At 37.8% G+C, this 23,292-nt stretch overlaps 1 protein-coding gene across 1 annotated transcript in view; it reads left to right on the top strand.

The window, feature by feature from the left end:
- farsa (phenylalanyl-tRNA synthetase subunit alpha) overlaps nt 1-23,292 on the top strand; it is a 38,610-nt gene that overhangs the window by 2,626 nt on the left and 12,692 nt on the right. The window contains exons 3-10 of the mRNA XM_069927165.1: nt 279-377; nt 3,547-3,665; nt 5,887-5,979; nt 13,763-13,891; nt 17,595-17,710; nt 19,779-19,863; nt 20,527-20,626; nt 21,919-22,087. Of these exons, the coding sequence (XP_069783266.1) occupies nt 279-377; nt 3,547-3,665; nt 5,887-5,979; nt 13,763-13,891; nt 17,595-17,710; nt 19,779-19,863; nt 20,527-20,626; nt 21,919-22,087 (910 nt within the window). The remainder of the gene's footprint in view (nt 1-278; nt 378-3,546; nt 3,666-5,886; nt 5,980-13,762; nt 13,892-17,594; nt 17,711-19,778; nt 19,864-20,526; nt 20,627-21,918; nt 22,088-23,292) is intronic.

Here is a 23,292-nt window from a genome sequence, read left to right as displayed (position 1 = left end):
GAAGGACTCAAGCCCAGAAAAATGGTTATGTATCTTTATCCTTGCTATATAAAGTACACTGACCTGCTGAGTTTCTCCAGCATTATGTTTTTACTTGATTGTAGTCATGGCATGTGCAGACTTTTGTGTTTTACTCTTATCCTGGTTTCTGTTCATTTTGACTTGGTTTGAGTAATAGCAGGCTATTGTTTAGTCTAGATCTGTAGCACATGCATTTTCAGTAGCATTGCTTACAAAGCATTAAACACAATTTCCATGACATTTTTCCTCTTGTGCAGAAACTCCCAAGTGGAAAAGTGGGATTCAGCAAGGCCATGTCCAATAAGTGGATCCGCATTGATAAAAGTGCCGAAGGAGGACCCTGGATCTATAAGGCTGTAAGTGGACCCCTGATTTTCCACCTTGGGATAATGTACAGGGCTATTCCTGATTCAGGGTGATATTTCCTTTTGAAATGAGATTCCATCTTGGGGCTGAGCATGGAATTCATTCTGGGAAGTCAACCAAACGAACTGCCCTTTGGTTTCTACACCCTGGGTCACAACTTTATGTGCTCCTTTGATGCTTCCTCATCAGTTACATCTAGCCTGCCCAACTAGTGCAGCCAAGATTAGGATCTTCTTGCATTAATGTGCAACTTAGCCAACAGGACATTGTGCCTTGTTACCCAATATTTTATTATAAAAATTTAAATGAAAGTTTAAAATTGTAAAAGTAAATGTTCTCTAAAGCAACGGACAAACCCTTGGTGAAGATGGGAATGCCCTGGTTGTACCCCACCCAAAGCAACTATTTGAATAAAGTTGCGTTTGAATAAAATGTCAGCGCCCAGGATGAGGGGCCGGCCGACGATGCTTTGGGACGACTCTCCCAAAGTTTCTCTCTATCCCTGCCTGGTAAGAATTTTTATTAGTTATATTGGTATAGTAAGACTTTATCTGTAAACTTGGGGAATGGTGGGTTCATTATGACAGCGCCACAGTTAGTGTAGCGGCTAGTTACAGTGCCAGCAACCCGGGTTCGAATTTAAATTTTATAAGTTATGGGAATTCATTGAACTTTACAATGAAGACGCTGTTTACATCCGGTACCGCACGGATGGCAGTCTCTTCAATCTGAGGTGCCTGCAAGCTCACACCAAGAAACAAGAGCAACTTGTCCGTGAACTACTCTTTGCAGACGATGCCGCTTTAGTTGCCCATTCAGAGCCAGCTCTTCAGCGCTTGACGTCCTGTTTTGCGGAAACTGCCAAAATGTTTGGCCTGGAAGTCAGCCTGAAGAAAACGGAGGTCCTCCATCAGCCAGCTCCCCACCATGACTACCAGCCCCCCCACATCTCCATCGGGCACACAAAACTCAAAACGGTCAACCAGTTTACCTATCTCGGCTGCACCATTTCATCGGATGCAAGGATCGACAATGAGATAGACAACAGACTCGCCAAGGCAAATAGCGCCTTTGGAAGACTACACAAAAGAGTCTGGAAAAACAACCAACTGAAAAACCTCACAAAGATTAGCGTATACAGAGCCGTTGTCATACCCACACCTGTTCTGCTCCGAATCATGGGTCCTCTACTGGCATCACTTACGGCTCCTAGAACACTTCCACCAGCGTTGTCTCTGCTCCATCCTCAACATTCAATGGAGCAACTTCATCCCTAACATCGAAGTACTCGAGATGGCAGAGGCCGACAGCATCGAATCCACGCTGCTGAAGATCCAACTGCGCTGGGTAGGTCACGTCTCCAGAATGGAGGACCATCGCCTTCCCAAGATCGTGTTATATGGCGAGCTCTCCACTGGCCACCATGACAGAGATGCACCAAAGAAGAGGTACAAGGACTGCCTAAAGAAATCTCTTGGTGCCTGCCACATTGACCACCACCAGTGGGCTGATATTGCCTCAAACTGTGCATCTTGGTGCCTCACAGTTCGGTGGGCAGCAACCTCCTTTGAAGCAGACCGCAGAGCCCACCTCACTGACAAAAGACAAAGGAGGAAAAACCCAACCCCAACCAACCAATTTTCCCTTGCAACCGCTGCAACCGTGTCTGCCTGTCCCGCATCGGACTTGTCAGCCACAAACGAGCCTGCAGCTGACGTGGACATTACCCCTCCATAAATCTTCGTCCGCGAAGCCAAGCCAAAGAGAGAGAGAGAGACATAATTAAGGAGAATTCTGATTTTATTTTCCAAATTATTTCACATTTAGCACTATTGTTTGTCTTTTAAATTGTTTATTCTTAATGCAGGAGTAATAGTTAGGCATTGTCATAGAGTGAGTCTCAGTCAACTGGAAAATTCACATTTCCAGCATCCGCGATCCCCGTAGATGCCAGATACCAGGATTTTACTGTATTTCTGAAATGGTTTTCTTTACATTCCCAAATGATGGCAATCTCTTCACCTTTTCTATATTTTTCTCTCACCTGTATGTAGTCAGGTGCCCACAGGAAGAAAGGTAATAAACTCTCTCCAGTTTGTGGTCATTTTTCTTGCCCAGCCTTGGTAAAGAGTCCAGTTTCTCATTCCCTTGTTGGCATCTGAAGATCCCTGACTGACTTGTTTGGCTGTTCACATCCATTATACTTGATAAGATCATGAGACCTGATTTCTAATTTTGCTCAGATATGTGCTATGAGATGTATTACTTTAAACTCTGTCTATTAGTTTAAACTACAGTATTCAACCACACCGGGTAGCTAAAGGGTTTGTACATGAGCAAACGTCATCCATGTGGTGGGTGGAATGTTAGAGTAGATGTAGAAAGGTTATTTCCCATGGTGGGAGAGTCTAGGTCAAGAGAGCCAATTTCAGGACTGAAGGGCTCCCACTTGGAACAGAGATGTGGAGGAATTTCCTCAACCAGAGGGTGGTAAATCTGTGGAATTTGTTGCCACAGGCAATTGTGTATTTAAGGCAAAGATTTGTAAGTTCTTGATTCCATGTAATCGGGAGAAGGCCGAGCAGTGGGGCTGAGTAGAAAAATGGATCAGCTCATGATAAAATGGCAGGGGAAACTTGATGGGCAGAATAGCCTATTTCTGCTCCTAGGTCTTATGGTCTTAACTCTGACATCTTGAGTCTTCTTGACAGTGGCTTAATAGTGAAGTAGATAAGTAGACCTTTATCCTGGGGAACTGAAGGCGCAGGTAAGCTCAAAACCTGGCAGAGAAAGTGTCCCCTCAGACTCTTTTTCTCTGCATTGCACAATGAAACGTGGTATGAAGTACCACAGAGATTTGGTCAATCAAGCTGCAGTCAATACATGATTACATCTATAAAGGTTTTATACTCTATGCACCCTGGCAGATCTTCATTTTTACTCTCTAAACTATTTTGTGATTTGGCTAAATCCATTAATGATGCAAAACAATTCATCTATTTTCACAGCAGTTGTTTTCAAAGGTGCTAATTAACCTGCCTTAAACTGTTTTTACTGATCGGAATTGCTTTGGATGACCAATCCTGTTCTTATCTCCAATTTAAATGATTCTTGAACACTTCAGATCCACTGCTTGTGTAACTTTCCTTTCTCCAACAGATGGATGACATTGATGACTCTGTCAAGACCAAGTTGTTGCTGGTGCAGCAGGGAAAGGACAAGACCCTGGACGACAAGGAAAAGAAGGACCTGAAAAAGAGGAAGCTGCTCAGTGAGGTGTAAGTCTTCCAAGGATTTTTTTTCTCTCCTTATGTACTTTTATCTCCATGCTCCACAAATATTCTGACATGTCCTTGCGCTGCTTGGCTGTGGGAAGCACCAGAAGTGATGGAGTGAAGAAACAGTCTTAGCCTGACCAGCAACAGGAGCCGTCGCAAGTCTGGGAGCTGGGTGTCAATCCATTCAGTTGTCAATCAGAAGGCTGCTGCTTTGAGTCTGTACAGTCCAGTTGGATATCTGCTTAGTTTCAGTGGGATGAAGCCACAAAACTTTAGCAGACATTCTAAAAAGCCAGTATGAGTAACTTCCCACAACAAAGCCTTTCTCTCACTCTAAACTCCTTGCACAAAAGGAGGCCACTCTGCACATTGCGTCCACACAAGCGGTTTAAAAATAAATATCAAGGCAGCCACCTTCTGAGTTACGATTAAGTGGCTGAGGAACTTTCACAAGTTAACATTGAAAGACTGCAATCTCTTCACTGTCTGTCCTAACATCACAATTTCACCTGCATGTGGAAAGTGAGCACATCAACAGAGCAGAAATTGTTGGAAATACTCTGCACATCTGGCCGCATCTAATTTTAATTTATTTCTGATTTCCAATTTCTGTGATTGGTTGATTTCCATCTGTTTATATCTGTAATGAATTTTATGGCTCTTTTCTCAGCCTTGGACAGAACAGGAGAAATTTTATATTTAAACAATTAATTTATTTAACATTTTCTTTTTGCTGTTGCAGGCTTGATGCTGATAATTTCTTATCATTATTTAATCTCTGCCTTCTCCACCATTCTGATCGCAGAAGGTTGGGGAAGGCTGATTTTATTCTGGTGAAAGTGGATCAACACCAGATGCTTGCAGATGGAATGACATCTGATAAGTGGGAGTATTTTCAAAGCATGTCCTGATCAATAAAGGTGGAGAAAGTTGAAAAGTTGGACAAGAAATTAATTTGAAAGCTTGATCAGCAAAAAAAAAAGAACTACGGGGCAATGAGGATCAAGGGAATCCCTTGAGGACTATCAATCATGCAGGACAGACTCAAATTAAGGAAAATCTCAAGACATTCTATGACTATGAGAAAGACCAGGTTCCACCACCAGGTTCAGGAACAGCTGCCACCCCTCCACCATCAGACTTCTCAACAATAAACTTAATCATTTAAGGACTCTTAAATTTGCACTTTATTTTTTAAAAATCTCTGCATTGCACAATCAGTTGTTTTCATATCTTTATTTGTTTACATGGGCACGTTGAGTCAGGATTTTTTTGCACTGCCAATAAGTGGTAATTCTTCCTCACCTGCAGGACAAAAAATCTCAGGGGTGTATGTGATGTCATGTATGTTCTCTGACAATAAATCTGAACTTGAAACTTTGAAACAAACCAGGGAAAGAGTTGGTCCTCCTAGGGACCAAGGGAGTAATTGTATGCAGAGCCCAACAATGAGGGTGGTCCTAATTATTCCTCTCTATTCACCGAAGAGAAGGATGTGGAAGGTAGCGAGTTCAGGGAGGAGTATGTGAATCACCTGAAGCAGTTAAATAGACAAGGGCCGCACCAAGGCTTGTAAATCTCGCAGGGCCAACGAGATTTATGCCAGGTCACCGTGAACTGTGAATGTTTGGTTTATTTTGGCCTAGATATTAACTAAAGTCCCATCTGTCCTTTTTAGGACCATAAAATATCCTACAGTACTTTGTCAGCAGATTTACTTAGTGTTTTGAACAATACTTGTTCTTTAAGAAACATTAGAATGGATTTTCTGGTCAATCATGCATTGTGGTTATAGGAGTTTTGTGGAAATATCTGTTGTGTCACAACATTTTTTAAAAAAAATTGTTTATTTTTCACACTATGAACCATATTAACCAAAATACACACAAACATTTCCCTCTTGAATATACACAGTGTCATTTTCTCCCCTTTTTCCCCCTCCCTTCCTCCTTCCCACTCCCTCCCAACCCATTAAATGTTCAACATATACAATACAATAAACCCATTAAACAATGTCATCACACAATGAAAATGAACAAGAAAATTGTGTCATCTACTTTTTTGTGTCACAACTTTGATGCAAGAAAGTGAATCTTTGTCCATTAGATTTGTTTGACATCAAGAGAGAGAGATACACAAGTTGTATCTTTTTCCTTGTTTCTCTTCACACTGTGGAATTCATCTGCATTTCTGTGTTTTGACAATATCACTTCTATTTAAGGACTTTGAAGACCTATTGGATCACCAAAGGAAGTTCATTCAGCACCAAAGTGGTCAAACAAGATACCGACCTCACCCCAGAGATGATAGCTAAGTAAGATTTCAGAAATATACGATTTGACTTGACAGTGATAATTGTTCAAAATGTTGCAACTTTTTAAAAAAAAATTTTATTTTTCACACTATAAACCACATTGATCATGATACATACATTTTCCCTCTTGAACATATACAGTGTTATTTTCTCCCCCCCCTCCCTCTTCCCCTCCCTACCTCCCCTCCCATTCGTTTAAAGTTCAGAAAATAGGATACATTAAACCCGTCAAATAATGTTGTCACTCAATAAAAACAAACAAAAAATTCCACTGAGTCAGTTCTTTTCATTCTCTTCTCCTTCTGTCATTTTAGGTGGTAGATGTCCCCGGTAGGTTTTCTCTATTGTGTTTCATGTATGGCTCCCATATTTGTTCAAATATTGTAATATTATTTCTTAAATTATATGTTATTTTTTCTAATGGAATACATTTATTCATTTCTATATACCATTGTTGTATTCTCAAGTTATCTTCTAATTTCCAGGCTGACATAATACATTTTTTTGCGACAGCTAGGGCTATCATAACAAATCTTTTTTGTGCACCATCCAAATCAAGTCCAAATTCTTTGTTTTTTATGTTACTTAGGAGGAAGATCTCTGGGTTTTTTGGTATATTACTTTTTGTGATTTTATTTAATATCTGGTTTAGATCTTCCCAAAATTTTTCCACTTTCTCACATGTCCATATTGCATGAATTGTTGTTCCCATTGCCTTTTTGCAGCGAAAACATCTGTCAGATACTGTTGGGTCCCATTTATTTAACTTTTGAGGTGTAATATATAGCCTGTGTATCCAGTTATATTGTATCATGCGTAACCTCGTGTTTATTGTATTTCTCATAGTTCCGGAGCATAGCTTCTTCCATGTTTCATTCTTTATCTTTATGTTTAGATCTCGTTCCCATTTTTGTTTAGTTTTACCATTTGTTTCCTCATTTTCCTTTTCTTGTAGTTTAATATACATGTTTGTTACAAATTTTTTGATTATCATTGTGTCTGTAATCACTTATTCAAAATTACTTCCCTCTGGTAACTTCAGACTGCTTCCCAATTTGTCCTTCAAGTAGGATTTCAGTTGGTAGTATGCCGACACTGTATCGTGAGTTATATTATATTTATCCTTCATTTGTTCAAAGGATAATAATTTATTTCCCGAAAAGCAATTTTCTATTCTTTTGATCCCTTTCTTCTCCCATTCTCTAAAGGAAAGGTTATCTTTTCTAAAAGGGATTAGCTGATTTTGCGTCAGTATTAGTTTTGGTAGTTGGTAATTTGTTTTATTCCTTTCTACATGAATCTTCTTCCAAATATTGAGCAGAAGACGTAATACTGGAGAATTCCTACGTTGTACCAATTTTTCATCCCATTTATATAATATATGTTCAGGTATCTTCTCCCCTATTTTATCTAGTTCTAATCTAGTCCAATCTGGCTTTTCCCTTGTTTGATAAAAATCTGATAGGTATCTTAATTGTGCGGCTCTATAATAATTTTTAAAGTTTGGCAGTTGTAAGCCTCCTTGTTTATACCATTCTGTTAATTTATCTAGTGTTATCCTCGGTTTCCCCCCTTTCCATAAAAATTTCCTTAATATTTTCTTTAACTACTTGAAGAATTTCTCTGTCAAGTGTATTGGCAATGCGTGAAATAGGTATTGTATCCTTGGGAAAATGTTCATTTTAATACAGTTTATCCTTCCTATTAGTGTTAGTGGTAGGTCTTTCCAATGCTAAGTTTTCCTGTAATTTTTTCATTAGTGAGTTTATAATTGAGTTTATATAGATGGCCGAGGTTTTTATTTATTTGTATACCTAGGTATCGCATTGCTTGCATTTGCCATCTGAATGGTGATTCTTTCTTAAATTTTGAGAAATCCGCATTATTCATTGGCATTGCTTCACTTTTATTTGCGTTAATCTTGTATCCCGACACTTCTGCATATTCCTTCAATTTCTTATGTAATTCTTTTATTGATATTTCTGGTTCTGTTAAGTATACTATAACGTCATCTGCAAATAAACTGATTATATATTCCTTGTCTTTTATTTTTATCCCTTTTATTTTATTTTCTGTTCTTATCAGTTCTGCTAGTGGTTCTATGGCTAACGCGAACAATAAGGGCGATAGTGGGCATCCCTCCCTTGTTGATCTAAGTTAAATTGTTATGATATATATCCATTTACTGTCACTTTTGCCAATGGCCCCTTATATAATGCTTTAATCCAATTAATATATTTCTCTGGTAAGCTGAATTTTTGTAGTACTTTGAATAAATAATTCCATTCTACTCTGTCAAAGGCCTTCTCTGCGTCTAAAAACTGCTACTGTTGGAGCTTTATTTCCTTCTACTGCATGAATTAAGTTAATAAATTTACAAATATTGTCTGTTGTGCGTCTTTTTTTAATAAATCCAGTTTGGTCTAGATTTACTATTTTTGGTACATAGTCGGCTAATCTGTTTGCTAATAGTTTAGCTATTATCTTATAATCTGTGTTAAGTAAAGATATTGGTCTATACGACGCTGGTGCAAGTAGATCTTTCCCTGTCTTTGGTATTACTGTAATTATTGCTGTTTTGCATGAATCTGGTAAGCTTTGTGTTTTATCAATCTGGTTGATTACTTCCAGGAGGGGAGGAATTAATAAATCTTTAAACGTTTTATAGAATTTTATTGGGAATCCATCCTCTCCTGGTGTTTTATTATTCGGTAGTTTTTTTATTATCTCTTGTATTTCTACTATTTCAAATGGTTCTGTTAATTTATTTTTTTCCTCTGTTTGTAATTTCAGTAGGTCAATTTTAGTTAAAAATTCATCTATTTTGTCTTCTTTCCCTTCGTTTTCAGTTTGGTATAATTGTTCCTAGAATTCTCTGAAGTTTTCATTAATCTCTATTGGATTATATGTGATTTGTTTGTCTTTTTTCCTTGATGCCAATACCATTCTCTTAGTTTGTTCTGTCTTAAGCTGCCACGCTAGAATTTTGTGCGTTTTTTCTCCTAGTTCATAATATTTCTGTTTTGTCTCCATTATGTTATTCTCTACCTTATATGTTTGTAGTGTTTCATATTTTTTTTTATCTGCCAATCCTCTTCTTTTAGTTGTGTCTTCCTTCATTGCTAATTCTTTTTCTATATTTGCTATTTCCCTTTCCAACTGCTCTGTTTCCTGATTGTAGTCCTTCTTCATCTTGGTTACATAACTTATTATTTTCCCTCTGATAAGCTTTGTGTTTTATCAATCTGGATGATTACTTCCAGGAGGGGAGGAATTAATAAATCTTTAAATGTTTTATAGATTTCTATTGGGAATCCATCCTCTCCTGGTGTTTTATTATTCGGTAGTTTTTTTATTATCTCTTGTATTTCTACTATTTCAAATGGTTCTGTTAATTTATTTTTTTCCTCTGTTTGTAATTTCGGTAGGTCAATTTTAGTTAAAAATTCATCTATTTTGTCTTCTTTCCCTTCGTTTTCAGTTTGGTATAATTATTCGTAGAATTCTCTGAAGTTTTCATTAATCTCCGTTGGATTATATGTGATTTGTTTGTCTTTTTTCCTTGATGCCAATACCATTCTCTTAGTTTGTTCTGTCTTAAGCTGCCATGCTAGAATTTTGTGTGTTTTTTCTCCTAGTTCATAATATTTCTGTTTTGTCTTCATTATGTTCTTCTCCACCTTATATGTTTGTAGTGTTTCATATTTTATTTTTTTATCTGCCAATTCTCTTCTTTTAGTTGTGTCTTCCTTCATTGCTAATTCTTTTTCTATATTTGCTATTTCCCTTTCCAACTGCTCTGTTTCCTGATTGTAATCCTTCTTCATCTTAGTTACATAACTTATTATTTGCCTCTGATGAACGCTTTCATTACGTCCCATAGTATAAACTTATCTTTCACTGATTCTGTATTTATTTCAAAGTACATTTTGATTTGTCTTTCAATTAATTCTCTAAAATCCTGTCTTTTAAGTAGCAAGGATTTTAATCTCCATCTATACATTCTTGGAGGGATGTCCTCTAACTCTATTGTCAATATCAGGGGTGAGTGGTCCGATAATATTCTAGCTTTATATTCTGTTTTCCTAACTCTGTCTTGCATGCGAGCTGATAACAGGAATAGGTCTATTTTTGAGTATGTTTTATGTCTACCCAAATAATATGAATATTCCTTTTCCTTTGGGTGTTGTTTCCTCCATATATCCAAAAGTTGCATTTCTTGCATCTATTTAATTATAAATTTGGTTACTTTGTTCTTTCTGTTAATTTTTTTCCCAGTTTTATCCATTTTGAATCCAAATTAAGGTTGAAATCCCCTCCTATTAGTATGTTCCCTTGCGTGTCTGCTATCTTCAAAAAAAATATCTGGCATAAATTTTTGATCTTCTTCGTTAGGTGAATATACATTGAGTAAATTCCAAAACTCCGAATATATCTGACATTTTATCATTACATATCTCCCTGCTGGATCTATTATTTCCTCTTCTATTTTAATTGGTACATTTTTACTGATTAATATAGTTACTCCTCTAGCTTTTGAATTATATGACGCTGCTGTTACATGTCCTATCCAATCTCTCTTTAATTTCTTGTGCTCCACTTCAGTTAAGTGTGTTTCTTGCACGAAAGCTATATCAATTTTTTCTTTTTTCAGTAAATGTAGCAGTTTCTTCCTTTTGATTTGGTTATGTATTCCATTAATATTTAAAGTCATATAGTTCAACATAGCCATTTCATACTTTGTTTATCTTTCCTTTCCGTTTCCTCATCATCACCTTTCCTTCTTATCCATTTCTGCTTTCTTTTTTTGAACACTTTATAAGACAACATTTCTAAAACATCAAACATTTCCCTTATTCTCCTATCTAAAATTTCTTTCACCCCACTATCCCCTCCCCTTCCTGAGTTGCCCTTTATCCTTTGTCGGGCAACCACATCTCCCCTCTCCATTTGGATTTGCGAATTCACTCACAAGCGTCAACTGATTTCGCAGTGACCATAACTCTCCACACCCAGCCCCCCCAGAAAAGATTTTAATTTTCATATGCAACAAAGGTCACTCTCTTAATTCCCCCCATACTTCCTTTCTTCCCTTTCTTTCCCTTCTTAGTTCTTACCTATATTCTATTTTTTTTAATATATACATACACACACATATATATATATATATATATATATATATATATAAATCTATTTGTTTATTTATTTATTTTTGTTCTCGTTACATATCTTCCTTTCTCTGTCTGTTTTGTAGTTGTTCTGCAAATTTTCTTGCTACCTCCGGATCCAAGAATAGTCTGTTTTGCGGCCCTGGAATAACTATTTTAAGTACCGCTGGATACTTTAGCATAAATTTATATCCTTTTTTCCATAGGATCGTTTTTGCTGCATTAAACTCCTTCCTTTTCTTTAGGAGTTCAAAACTTGTATCTGGATAGAAAAAATTTTTTTGACCTTTGTATTCCAGTGGGTTTTTGTCTTCTCTTATTTTCCTCATTGCTTTCTCCAATATATTTTCTCTTGTTGCATATCTTAAGAATTTTACTAGAATGGATCTTGGTTTTTGTTGTGGTTGTGGTTTAGGGGCTAATGTTCTGTGTGCCCTTTCTATTTCCATTTCTTCCTGTAGTTCTGGTCTTCCTAGGACCCTGGGGATCCATTCTTTTATAAATTCTCTCATATTCTTGCTTTCTTCATCTTCCTTAAGGCCCACTATCTTTATATTGTTTCTTCTACTATAATTTTCCATTTTATCTATCTTTTTAGCTAACAGCTCTTGTGTCTCTTTAACTTTTTTATCAGATTCTTCTAATTTCTTTTTTAAGTCCTCTACTTCCATTTCTACGGCTGTTTCTCGTTCTTCCACCTTGTCCACTCTTTTTCCTATATCTGACATGATCATCTCTAATCTGTTCATTTTTTCTTCTGTACTTTTTACTCTTCTTTTTATTTCACTGAATTCTTGTGACTGCCATTCTTTTACTGATTCCATATATTCTTTAAAAAAATATATATCCATTGTCTTGCCCTTCCCTTCATCTTCCATTTCTCTGTGTTCTTCCTCTTCTTCTTCTTCTGAGTCCATTCCAGGATCTGTGTCCTTTACCTCTGTCTCTTCTGGTTTTCTTGTTGGTTTGTTTGTTTTATTTTGTTGGGTATTTTTGGTCTTCTTATTTTTATTAGAAGTGTCTTGCTGATGGTCTTCTTCCTCTGGGTTGGTCATCTGTTGTTTCTTTGATTTCTTCTTACTCTCTTTCTTGCTCTCGTTATTTTCTGCGTTTTCCTCTTGCTGTTGTGTTGTAGCTGTCAATCTCAGTTGTGGAGATCGACTCCTCAGCTGGTTCCCCCCTCCCTTCAATATTATTTTTGTCTTGCGCATCGTGCGCGACTCCTCGCGCATGCGCGGTTGCGCATTTTTGCTTGGCTCCGTGAGCCATTTTTGTAGTCCCGAGTTCGGGACTTCAACTGACCTTAGGGAGCGGGCTTCTCTCTCCGCGGCGGGCCTCCTCGGACAGGTAAGGCCTTCACCTTCTTCCGACGTCCTTTCTTCTTCTCTTCTTCCCATTGCTTTTGACTTTTCTTTTTTCGCTGCCATTTTCTCCACACCTTTATTTTCACTTTATTTTGGTTTTTGTGTTTGTGCCTTCGTTTTTTCACTGTCTTTATTTTACTTTTCTGGAGAGGGCTGGAGTTCCCCGACTGACCACTACTCCATCACGTGACTCCTCCCAAAACATTGCAACTTAAACAGAAACTTTTTTTATGCAGATTGTCAGCACTGGTTAAATTCTTGATTGGCCTGTAGCACAGACAAGCACCCACCTTGATTCTCCTCACAATGATTTGTGTGCCAGACAGAAATCATGTTGTGATGTTCTCTGGCATGGTTGCTAATAAAGGGCGTAGTTCCAAAATTTGCACGTGGTAGACTGGGACATTTTCTTTCACGTTCTCTTTCATTCTTTTTCCCTGAGATTTGAGTTTTCTTGAATGAATTGAGCATGTCCACTTGATTGGTTTTCAGCAGCTGAATATCTCAATGTGTTGAACCTTGTTGGAAACCATTTCGTGTTGGTCTTCAGTGGATGATCACAGAAACTTTTCACAAGGGGGCAGGGAGTGTTGGTGTGCTATTCACATTCAGAAATATTGTTCAGCATTAGGTGATGTTTGTGTTCATTCTTTTATCATGTTCACTTTACATTGAATAATTGGATCACAATTGAAAGCTAAACTTTCATTCTACTAGCTCTTCTACCTTGGTGTTGAATCCAAATACAATCCATCAATTAATGTTCTAGGGAGATCAGTCAGTTTTACATTCTTGATATTATTGTTCCAATGTTCCGTTATATCATACTCTTCACCAGCCATTCTCAATGGGAGCCTTACTTCCTCCATGGGGACCACAGCACATTTAAGAGTGGGGGCACAGACTGAAATCATAAAGCGTTTTATGTAGTTGATAGAAGAGAAGCCAACTAAACTTGACTGCATCACAGGGAAAGGGGTTCATAAACCTTGAACAGAGTCCTAAGTCATTGTCACCATTAAACATAGCCAAAAAATGGTTGAGAAGGGCTGTCAATATTTGGGTTTCTTTCTTGTCCTAAACTGTACAATTTTCATTTGGAACATGCAATAACCTTCAGACTGAGAGCAAAACAAATTTAAAAAAAAATTTCATTGCATAAAATAAGCTTCCCTGCCTGATTATGACTCTTGTTATTGCTGCAAGTAATGTGGAGATCTTTAAAGCAACGTCTGCAAATTCTGTTCACAGTGGTTCATGGCAAGGGAGGAAATTCAAGTCATACAACTTTGATGCCCAGGGCATCATTCCAGACTGTGGCCATCTGCACCCCTTGATGAAAGTCCGAACAGAATTTCGTCAGATATTCCTGGAAATGGGGTAAATATTAAATATCTTAATTGGCCTACAAATAAGCCATTTCTGCTATCTCATCCTATGACCACTAAATAATTATGCTGATGTTCAGCTGAATTTAACAATGGGAGTAGTAGATACAGCACAGAAGAAGCCTTTTTTTTATCTCATTGGCCACTTTAAAAGTCTTCCTCTTCCCTTTTCTGATCTGTTGTACCCCTGTAGTCTTTTCATCTTTGAAGTAGTTACCCATTTTGTTTCATGCCCTTTGAGGGAAATAAAATCTCTTTTGATCCCTCCAGTTCGGTTGACAATCATATTAAACCTTTTCCTGAGTTGCCAACCATTTTGCATCTATAAAATACATAAAGAAGGAATAGGTATCTTAATTACTTTGGTCAATGCATATCAAAAGCCACCTAACCATTAGATGCAGAAAAAGCTTTTGATAGGTTTGAGTGGGATTTTTTTAAAGGTGTTAGAGAAATTTAAATTCGACCCTTTTTTTATTGGTTGGGTTAAGACTTTATATACGAATCGGATTGCTAGGGTGGTGACGAATGGACAGATTTCTTTACCATTTAAATTGACTTGTTCAACTCGACAGGGCTGCCCATTGTCACCAGCCTTATTTGCATTGATTATTGAACCGTTAGCTCAGGCTATTAAACAAAATGAAGAAATTAGAGGGATGTGGGTTAAGAATGAAGAATATAAAATTAATTTATTTGCGGATGACGTTTTGGTATATTTGATGGAACCGTAGAGGTCACTGAAACAATTGGAAGAGTGTTTGTTGAAATTTGGAGAATTATCGGGATATATGAAATTTTACCAGTTGGAGTGGGAGATTATTCTGAATTTAAAACAATTACAAAATTAAGGTGGACAAGTAAAATTAAATATTTAGGTGTGTTTATGGATATGAATTATCAATCATTATATCAATTAAATTATGTACCTATATTAAGATGGATTAAAGCAGATTTGATTAAGTGGAAAGATCTTCTGTTAACTTTAATTGTATTAAAATGAATATTTTTCCACAAATTCAATATTTATTCCAGTCACTACCTTGTTTACTTTCTAAGAGTTTTTTTCAAGATTTGAATAAAGCAGTGAGAGAGTTTTTATGGAAAGGTAAATTAGCTCGAATGGCGTTGCATAGACTTACATGGAAGTATACATTGGGTGGATTACAACTACCACTTTTTCAAAATTATTATGAAGCAGACCAGTTGAAGTTCATCAGTAGATTGATGGATTTAGATCAGCCTCCTATCTGGGCTAAAATGGAAATGGCATGTATTCCTAGGTTGAAATACATGAATTTATATTTTGTTTGAATTTGTTACAGCAATATGATATGCCGATATTAAAACATTTATTAAAGATTTGGCTAAAAGAAAATAGGATGTTAGGGGCGAAAGATAAATTATCTATTTTAACTCCACTGTATAATAATCAGCTTATTCCTTTTTCAATGTTTAAGAATCATTTAAAGATTTGGGATTCTAAAGGTATAAAGATAATACAAGATTGTTTTGTAGAGGGGCAATTTCTTTCTTTTAATCAATTGAGAGAAAGATTTGATATACCTGTAAATTATTTGTTTGCTTATTATCAACAGAGCTTTGATAAATGATAATTATGGTAGAGATGATTTTACCTACTTTGTCGAGATTTGAATCTTTGATTTCCTGTATACCGAAAAAGGGTTATATTTCGGTTATGTATAATTTGTTACAAGATAGTATGGAGAAACCAGATTGGGAGAAATCTAAACTTCAGTGGGAGAGTGATTTAGTATTTATTTTTCCTGAAGATTGGGCAAGTATGTGTCAAGACAATGTAATTAAAATGACCAATGTGCGATATGGAATGGTTAATTATAATTTTTTACATCAATTATATTTGAACCCTGAAAAGTTTTTTTTAAAAAAATGGATATAGTAATTCGGATTCTTGTTTTAGATGTGGTTCATGTATTGGAACTTTTTTACATGCTGTATGAAATTGTGTTAAAGTTCAATCATTTTGGCAAGGAATTAAAGTAGTTTTGGAGAAATTACGTAATTTTATCCAATGATTTTTTTGTTGGGAAATTTATATTTGTTAAGAGGAATGGGATTGGATAAAATTCAAATTGCTTTTGTACGTTTGGTATTATCAGTAGCGAGTAAATGTGTTGTTAGTATCTGGAAAGATGATACTGAGATTAATATAGCTCGTTGGCAGAATGAATTGAAAGTATGTGTTGTTATGGAAAAAAATTACTTATACTTTACATGATAATTCTTCTTCTTTTGTTAGTAAGTGGTCTCTGTATTTGAAATATATGCATTTAGATATACTTTGAAATGTTGTTCACATTTTAAAAAAATGTTTAATATATGATTAATATTTTCTTTTTTGTTGTTGCTGCCCTTAAGGCTGTAAGGGTTGGGGGGAGGGATTTTCTTTAACTATTTTTATATTGTATGCTATGTTTCTGTTTTCTTTTAAATAAAGTTGGGAAAAAAAGAAGGAATAGGTATCAAAATGCTTCATAATTTATCCATGTGTATTCACTCTTGTGACATGGTGCTCAAAATTTGTCACAAAAAGTAAGGATGTGCCTAACAACTGTCCATCTAATTGTACTTTTCGGATTTGGTACCACTCTACATTTGAGTGACTATTTCTGTGATTTCCTGGAAAGCCTCCAGATAACCAATGTACAGTAAAACCCTTGGTAAAACCCTACCTATGGGGGTTTAGTAGATACCGGATAAGTTTATTTTCCAGTTGCTTGAGACTTACTTTTACAATTAATAATAAATAGTTTTAAAAAAACAAAAATACTAGACTCTACTTACACTGAACAAGCTACTTGCATGAATGTATAAACCTTACTTTATTTTCAATCACATTCTTTGAAAACATTTCACCGTCGTTGCATCTGCAGGTTCCTCCCCCTCCCCGGAGCCGCCCAAAAGTCGAACAATAAGATTATAGATAATTAACCCTCCCCTCCACCAAGTTTACAGATATAGCCCTTGACCGGGGCGACTCTCACTAAGCAGAGATAAGGAGACACTTTCAGAAAGTCATCCCAACGGCGAAGAGCATTAGCCAGCTCTTCATCCTGGGTGACACCATTTTACACCACTTTATTCAAACAGCTGCTGTGAACAAAGTATGACCAAGGCCCTCCACTGGTTGAACATTTGCTCCCCATCTTCACCAAAAGATTTACTTTTACAATTTTAAACAATGTATTTTTTTCCTTTTATTTTAATTCTTATTTATTTTAAATCTTTTTTTTATTTTCCTCTTTTTTTTGCTAGTTGGTTGAAGCTGCCAGTTGCTTGAATCCAGATACCAGGGGTTTTACTGTATATATTTTTTGGCTTTATTACCCCATCTTTGTGACATTTTGTATTATGAAAATTCAAGTCTCAGCACTTGAGGAATTTGCCATTTCCAGCTTGTGAAATTTCTCTTTATTTTCCAAACATTTCTAGCCAATTGTTGAAATAGAGATCTCATCATTTGCACCTGCTCCCAGTCCAGAACATTTATTATGTCTGGTGAATCTCCACTTAATATTACTTGCAAATACTAATTGTGATGGTTAGATTCTGTCACTCTTCATAAAGGTGTTGCATTTGATGAATTAATTGTGATAAAGAAATACTTCTGTTGTCCTTCCAGATTTTTATAATGAATTTTTCCCAATCTCTAGATTCACAGAGATGCCGACCAATAATTTCATTGAGAGTTCGTTCTGGAACTTTGACTCTCTTTTTCAACCACAGCAGCACCCTGCCCGAGACCAGCACGACACTTTCTTTCTGTCTGGTACGAAGCCTTTCCGGGTTAACTGGAGATGGGAGAATGATACTGACTTAAAACATCATGGATGCTTTGGATGGCTGAGACCTGTGAGAAAAATGAGCCAAATAGATTAATTTTCTGTTCTGTGGTAAATCTCTGGTCGATTGGAGCCAGAGGGGGGAAAAATTAGAAAGGCTTTATTGGCAAGGTTGTTGCCAATGTAAAATCGGCAAGAATGGAGTGACCTCAGGATTAGATGTGACAGTGACATCCAAAGTAATCCAATATCTTGTTGATGTTTGACATGGTCCATGTCTTGCAGTGCCCTCATTTTGCCCCACCTTCCTTCCCCTACATGGCGTGTGGAGCACGATAGCTTGATATGGGTTATCAAGCTGGGGGCCTTATTGCTTCAGTGATCCTTCGAAGCAGAGTAGTCAGTGGGAAGGCATCAGTTCCTGAGGCCTTGCTCCAATTCCCAGCCAGGTGTACTCGAGTTGCCATAGTAGTGCTCATCCTGTGTTGTGTGGTGTATATCTGTCTTTCTCAGATAACGCTACCCTCCTAGGTAAGTAATCTGGGGATCTCACCTTCTGTATACAATATTTCTTTCTGAACTTTGAAAGATATAGGAGCAGAAGTTGGCCCTTCGAATCTGCTCTGCCATTCTAATCATGAGCTAAGCCATCCACCCTCTCAGTCCCACTCCTTGGCTTTTTCCCCATAATTCTGATGCCCAGACTGACCAACTGCCTGTCGATCTCTGCCTTAAATACACCAAACGAACTTGCTGTACCACTGATCACGGCCTTTTGGCTAAGGAATTCTTTCTGCATCTCTGCTTTAAATTGATGCCCTCTTGTCATAGACTCCCCAACCATGGGAAACATCCTTGCCACACATTTACTCTGTACAGGCCTTTCAGCATTAGAAATGTTTCCATTGGGTCCCCTTCATCCTCCAACGAGTACAGTCCAAGAGCTGTAATCGTTTCTCATATGCTAACCCTTTCATTCCTGGTATCATTCTAGAAAATTTCTGAACCCTTTCCAACGCCAGCACGTCTTTTCTCAAATAAAGGCACCCAAAACTGTACACAGTACTCCAAGGGAGGTCTCATCCACACCTCAAGGTCTCAACATCACATCCCTGCTCTTGTATGTTATTCCTCTAGAAATGAAAGCCAATATTGCATTCGCCTTCTTCATCACTGACTCAACATTCTTTAACACACACTTAGTTATTTTGCACCTCGGTATTTTGAATTTTATTCCCATCTAAATAATAGTCTGCCCATCTATTCTATCAAAGTGCATGACTGTACACTTTCCAACATTATATTTCATCTACCACCCTTTTGCCCATTCTCCTCATCTATCAAAGTCTCTCTACAGCCTTCTGGTATCCTCAGCACCATCTCCCCACCACCTATTTTGGTATCGTCTGCAAATTTAGCCAAAAAGCCATCTATTCCACAATCCAAATCACTTATAGACAGTGTGAAAAGAAGCGGCCCCAACACTGACCCTTGCAGAACAGCACTGGTAACTGGTAGCAACCAGGATAGGGTCCCTTTATTCCTACTCTCTTTTTCCTGCTGACCTGCCAATGCTTTACCTATGTAAGTATCAATGCTATTTCTTCAACTAAAGGGTATATTATTCTACTTGTTCACTTCTTTGAATCTTGTAGTGAGCAAGACGTTTAACTGTCACTGCATGCCAAGTTTCAGACATGTACGGTTATGCATGATAACTTATTTTTATTCTAATTTGGTATGCAATGAATCAAGTTAAACAAGAAAGTCTGCAGATGCTGTGATTGTAGTTTAATACGCAAAACTGCTGGAGAAACTCAGAAGGTCACACAGCATTTCTTTATAGCAAAGACACATAACCAACATTTTGGGCCTGAGCCCTTTGTGAAGGTATGAGCAAAAAGGCAACTGTAGTGAGTTAGTGAAATGAAAGTTGCTGCATTTGGTCAGGAGTCAATATTTTGTGCCCACATGTTTTTGAGTGGGGACAAATAACAAATGTCCTTTTTTGAGTTTTGCCTGTTCATTGTCTGTTTTCTCCTCTTGTGCTCCCAGAACCTGCCACTGCTACTGAGTTTCCCATGGATTATCTTGAAAGAGTAAAGAAGGTCCATTCGGAGGGTGGATATGGATCTCAAGGGTAACTCTGCTCTATTTTCTCTTGTTTTCTTTCTTTATTCCTCATCTCAGACTTCTCAAATTATTCAAGACATTATTATTCATGTGCATTCAATATAATTAAGTCGTAATTTAAGCTGTGGAACAATAGTTTGAAGGGCTTTGACATCACCTAACACCAGAGAAATGAATATCTGATCGTTAACATTTTTCTGTTGGAGTTTGCTGTGTATAAGTTAGTTGCTGCATTGTATCATTGATCATGCATCAAAAGTACCTCAATGGCTGTAAGGTTTAAGATTCCAAGGAAAATGCATCTATGGAGAAGGTTGTTTTATGTTTGAGGAGGAGCTTTTGTTTGAAACCGAGCACTTATATGTAAGTTTACGCTACAGGTGGATGCTGATCAGTTGTATGTTTGTCGTGTTTGTCTCCAATTTAGAACCAACACCAGAGAAGGGTTTAACGTACATTAGATTTGGCAATTCCATTGAATAGTCCCTTAGCAGTTTGATACTGGTAAATGAAGCCTTCCATTTGGACAAAACTTGGATTGTTTTGTGGAAGAGAGTGATAAGCGAAATTGGGCAATGAGAAGAGCTTTTTTACAAGGTTCTGAGTTAAAGAAACTGCCGCGTGTAAATTTGCACTCTATACCAATGTGCAGTGTTTGGGTGTAATTTAGATACAATTATGATTGGAAGATTGAAGAAGCACAGAAAAACCTTCTGCGAACACACACGACAGCTGTCAGCGCACGGATGCTGTACAAACTGGCCCAACAGGTGAGATGGCTTTTCTGTCCCCACACCTTCTGGTAAAGATGCCACAAGCAAGTGGCTGCTTTTCACAGGCGAGTTCCCCTGAATTTGTCTTTGTACAAGTTACAATCTGGATAAAGCTTTATATTTTATTCTCCTTCCATTTCTCAGGGAGTTAGTGTTCCTCTCTGTAAATTCACCATAGGTCAGTGATTAAATAGAGGGATGCACAGTCCATCTGTCCACTACTTAAACTAAATAGGTAATCAGGACCTTTACAATGCTTTTAATGTATGATTGTAAGTCAATGGAGCAAACAATATAGTGTTGCATGATGGTAATGAGAATTGAGAAGTATTAATCACAGAATTGTGCAGCAGAGAAATGGGGCCTTTTGGCCTACCTTGAACTTGCTGACAGTGGCACTACTGTAAGATAATCCCATTTGTCTGTATCCCTCTGCTTCCTTCCTATCCGTTCCTGTCCAAATGTTGTAAAATTATCTTCCTCCACTACCTCCCCTGGCAGCTCACTCTAAATATTCACCATCCTTTGTGTGGAAAACATGTGCCTCCGATCTGCTTTGAAGAAGAAGGGATCAGTAGGCCAGGGATGGGGAACGATGGCCATTATTCTCCCATCGATGCTGCTTGACCCAGAATTTCCCTAGCATGGTTTTTTGCTCCGTATTCAGCATCTGCAGACTCCACGTTTGGAGAGTGTTGGACTTCTTGGATCACTTTCATCTGTGTCCTAACTGTCTCCTGATATCATAACACCAGTCAAAGTAAGCTAGGGGTGGTATAGGAACGTGGCATGGAGGCGTCAGATCAGAGGCATTATTGACTAGCACACTCCTGTAATCTTGTGTCTGTGCAAGAGGTTGATTGAGGTAAGTATTAGTTGCCCCTGCTACTTTGCCTTTGAATGATAAGATTTCTTTATTTTAAAAGATTTCTTAGGCTGGTGCAGTATCTGGTAAGAATGTGGCTAAAGGTACATTTGTGTTATTACTAAATCAGTTAGAAAAGTAACTTCTAATCCTGCCTGATGGGAGTAGTTCAGATGGACTTGGGATGATGTGGTTAAATGAGTCTTTCATGAGGCCTTCTGAGGGTTGAGGTAGGATGGGAGAAGAGAAAGAAATGAACCACAAAAACGACTAAAAGGTGAAGTTGCAACACTTGAGCTTTCAGCTATCTCCAAGCAGATCAGCAGCTTACCCAGTTTCAATAGATTGAATTTTAAATTCTATCTAAAGTTCTGCTTGTGTTCCCTCTCCAGTTTAACTGACGGTCTTCCTCCTTATCGTGCAGGAAGTGTTCACACCAGTGAAGTATTTCTCCATCGATCGAGTCTTCCGTAACGAGACACTGGATGCCACTCACTTAGCAGAGTTTCACCAGATCGAGGGGGTGGTGGCAGATTACGATCTTACCCTGGGTGACTTGATGGGAGTTCTTCAGCAATTCTTTACCAAATTAGGTGAGACAGTGGCTCTCCTCCATACAGACACTGGTCAATAAAATAACCGCTGCTGCCCATATGATAAAATGACCGCACAAAAGGAGGTCATTTGGTGCTGTGGCTTTGACTGGGGTGCCAGTAGTCGAGCTTGTGTCACATTCTCAAAATGAGGAGAGAGCTATTTAGGACGAAGATGGGATGAAAGTGAATTCAAGTCTCCGGTCCTCCATACAAAACACCAGACATAACACATATACAGATAAACAATACATATGCAGGACAAATATTCATCTGTACAAATAAATAAATAAACATTGTTTTGTACAAATGAGAGTCTCGGATGATAATGTGAGCAGTTCCTTTGATCCTGGAATTGTTGGAATTCTCTATGCAAGGAGGCTGTAGAGACTCAGCCATTGAACATACTCAAGACAAAGATCAGTAGGTTTTATTTTAGATGTGAAGGGATCTGGGGCTGGTATAGGAACATGGTATGGAGGCGTAAGATCAGAGACATTGCTGGCTAGCACACTCCTGTAATCTGTGTGTGCAAGAAGATGATCGAGCTATTGGTTGTCCTTGCTATTTTGAATGAAAAGACTTGTAATAGATTTCTTTAATTTTTAAAAATTTATTTGGCTGGCTAATGATCAACAATAACTCTGATTTTGGTGCATCTGAGGTGGATAACGAGACCCACGTGGTGACTTGCACAGATGGATCAGGAAGTTGTTGGTAGGCCAGGCAGATCGGTTGAAGTAGAATGCTCCTTTTACCATAGGTTCAGAATGTTTGTGTGCCCCAGTGCATGGCCTTAACATTTTAAATACCACCCCAAAGTTTAAATTACATTTTAAATTTTATTCACTTACAACATGGTAGAGGCTGATTCTGGCCATTTAAACCTGTGCCACAGAATTACACCCTGATTAACCTACCACCCAAACATTTTAGAGGGTGGGAGGAATCCAAAGCACCCATGCAGATGCAGGAAGATCATACAAACTCCTCACAGACAGCACTGGTTTCGAACCCGGGTCGCTGGCGCTGTAAAAGCATTACACTAACCGTGCCGCCATTCCTCCTCTTCGCTTTGAGCAGTTAGACGTTCCCAGAGTTGGTGGGGCTGTTGCTCTCAAGGAGGCTTTCAGCACATCCTTCCTTCTGCCCGGCTCACAGAGCATAGAATTGAATACCATTAAAAGTTTCATGTTGGAACCCTT

This window comes from Narcine bancroftii, chromosome 3 (assembly GCF_036971445.1).
Source record: "Narcine bancroftii isolate sNarBan1 chromosome 3, sNarBan1.hap1, whole genome shotgun sequence".
Classification (NCBI taxonomy): Eukaryota; Metazoa; Chordata; class Chondrichthyes; order Torpediniformes; family Narcinidae; genus Narcine; species Narcine bancroftii.
Note: the sequence above shows the minus strand (reverse complement) of the source record. Positions and strands in the feature narration are given on the sequence as shown.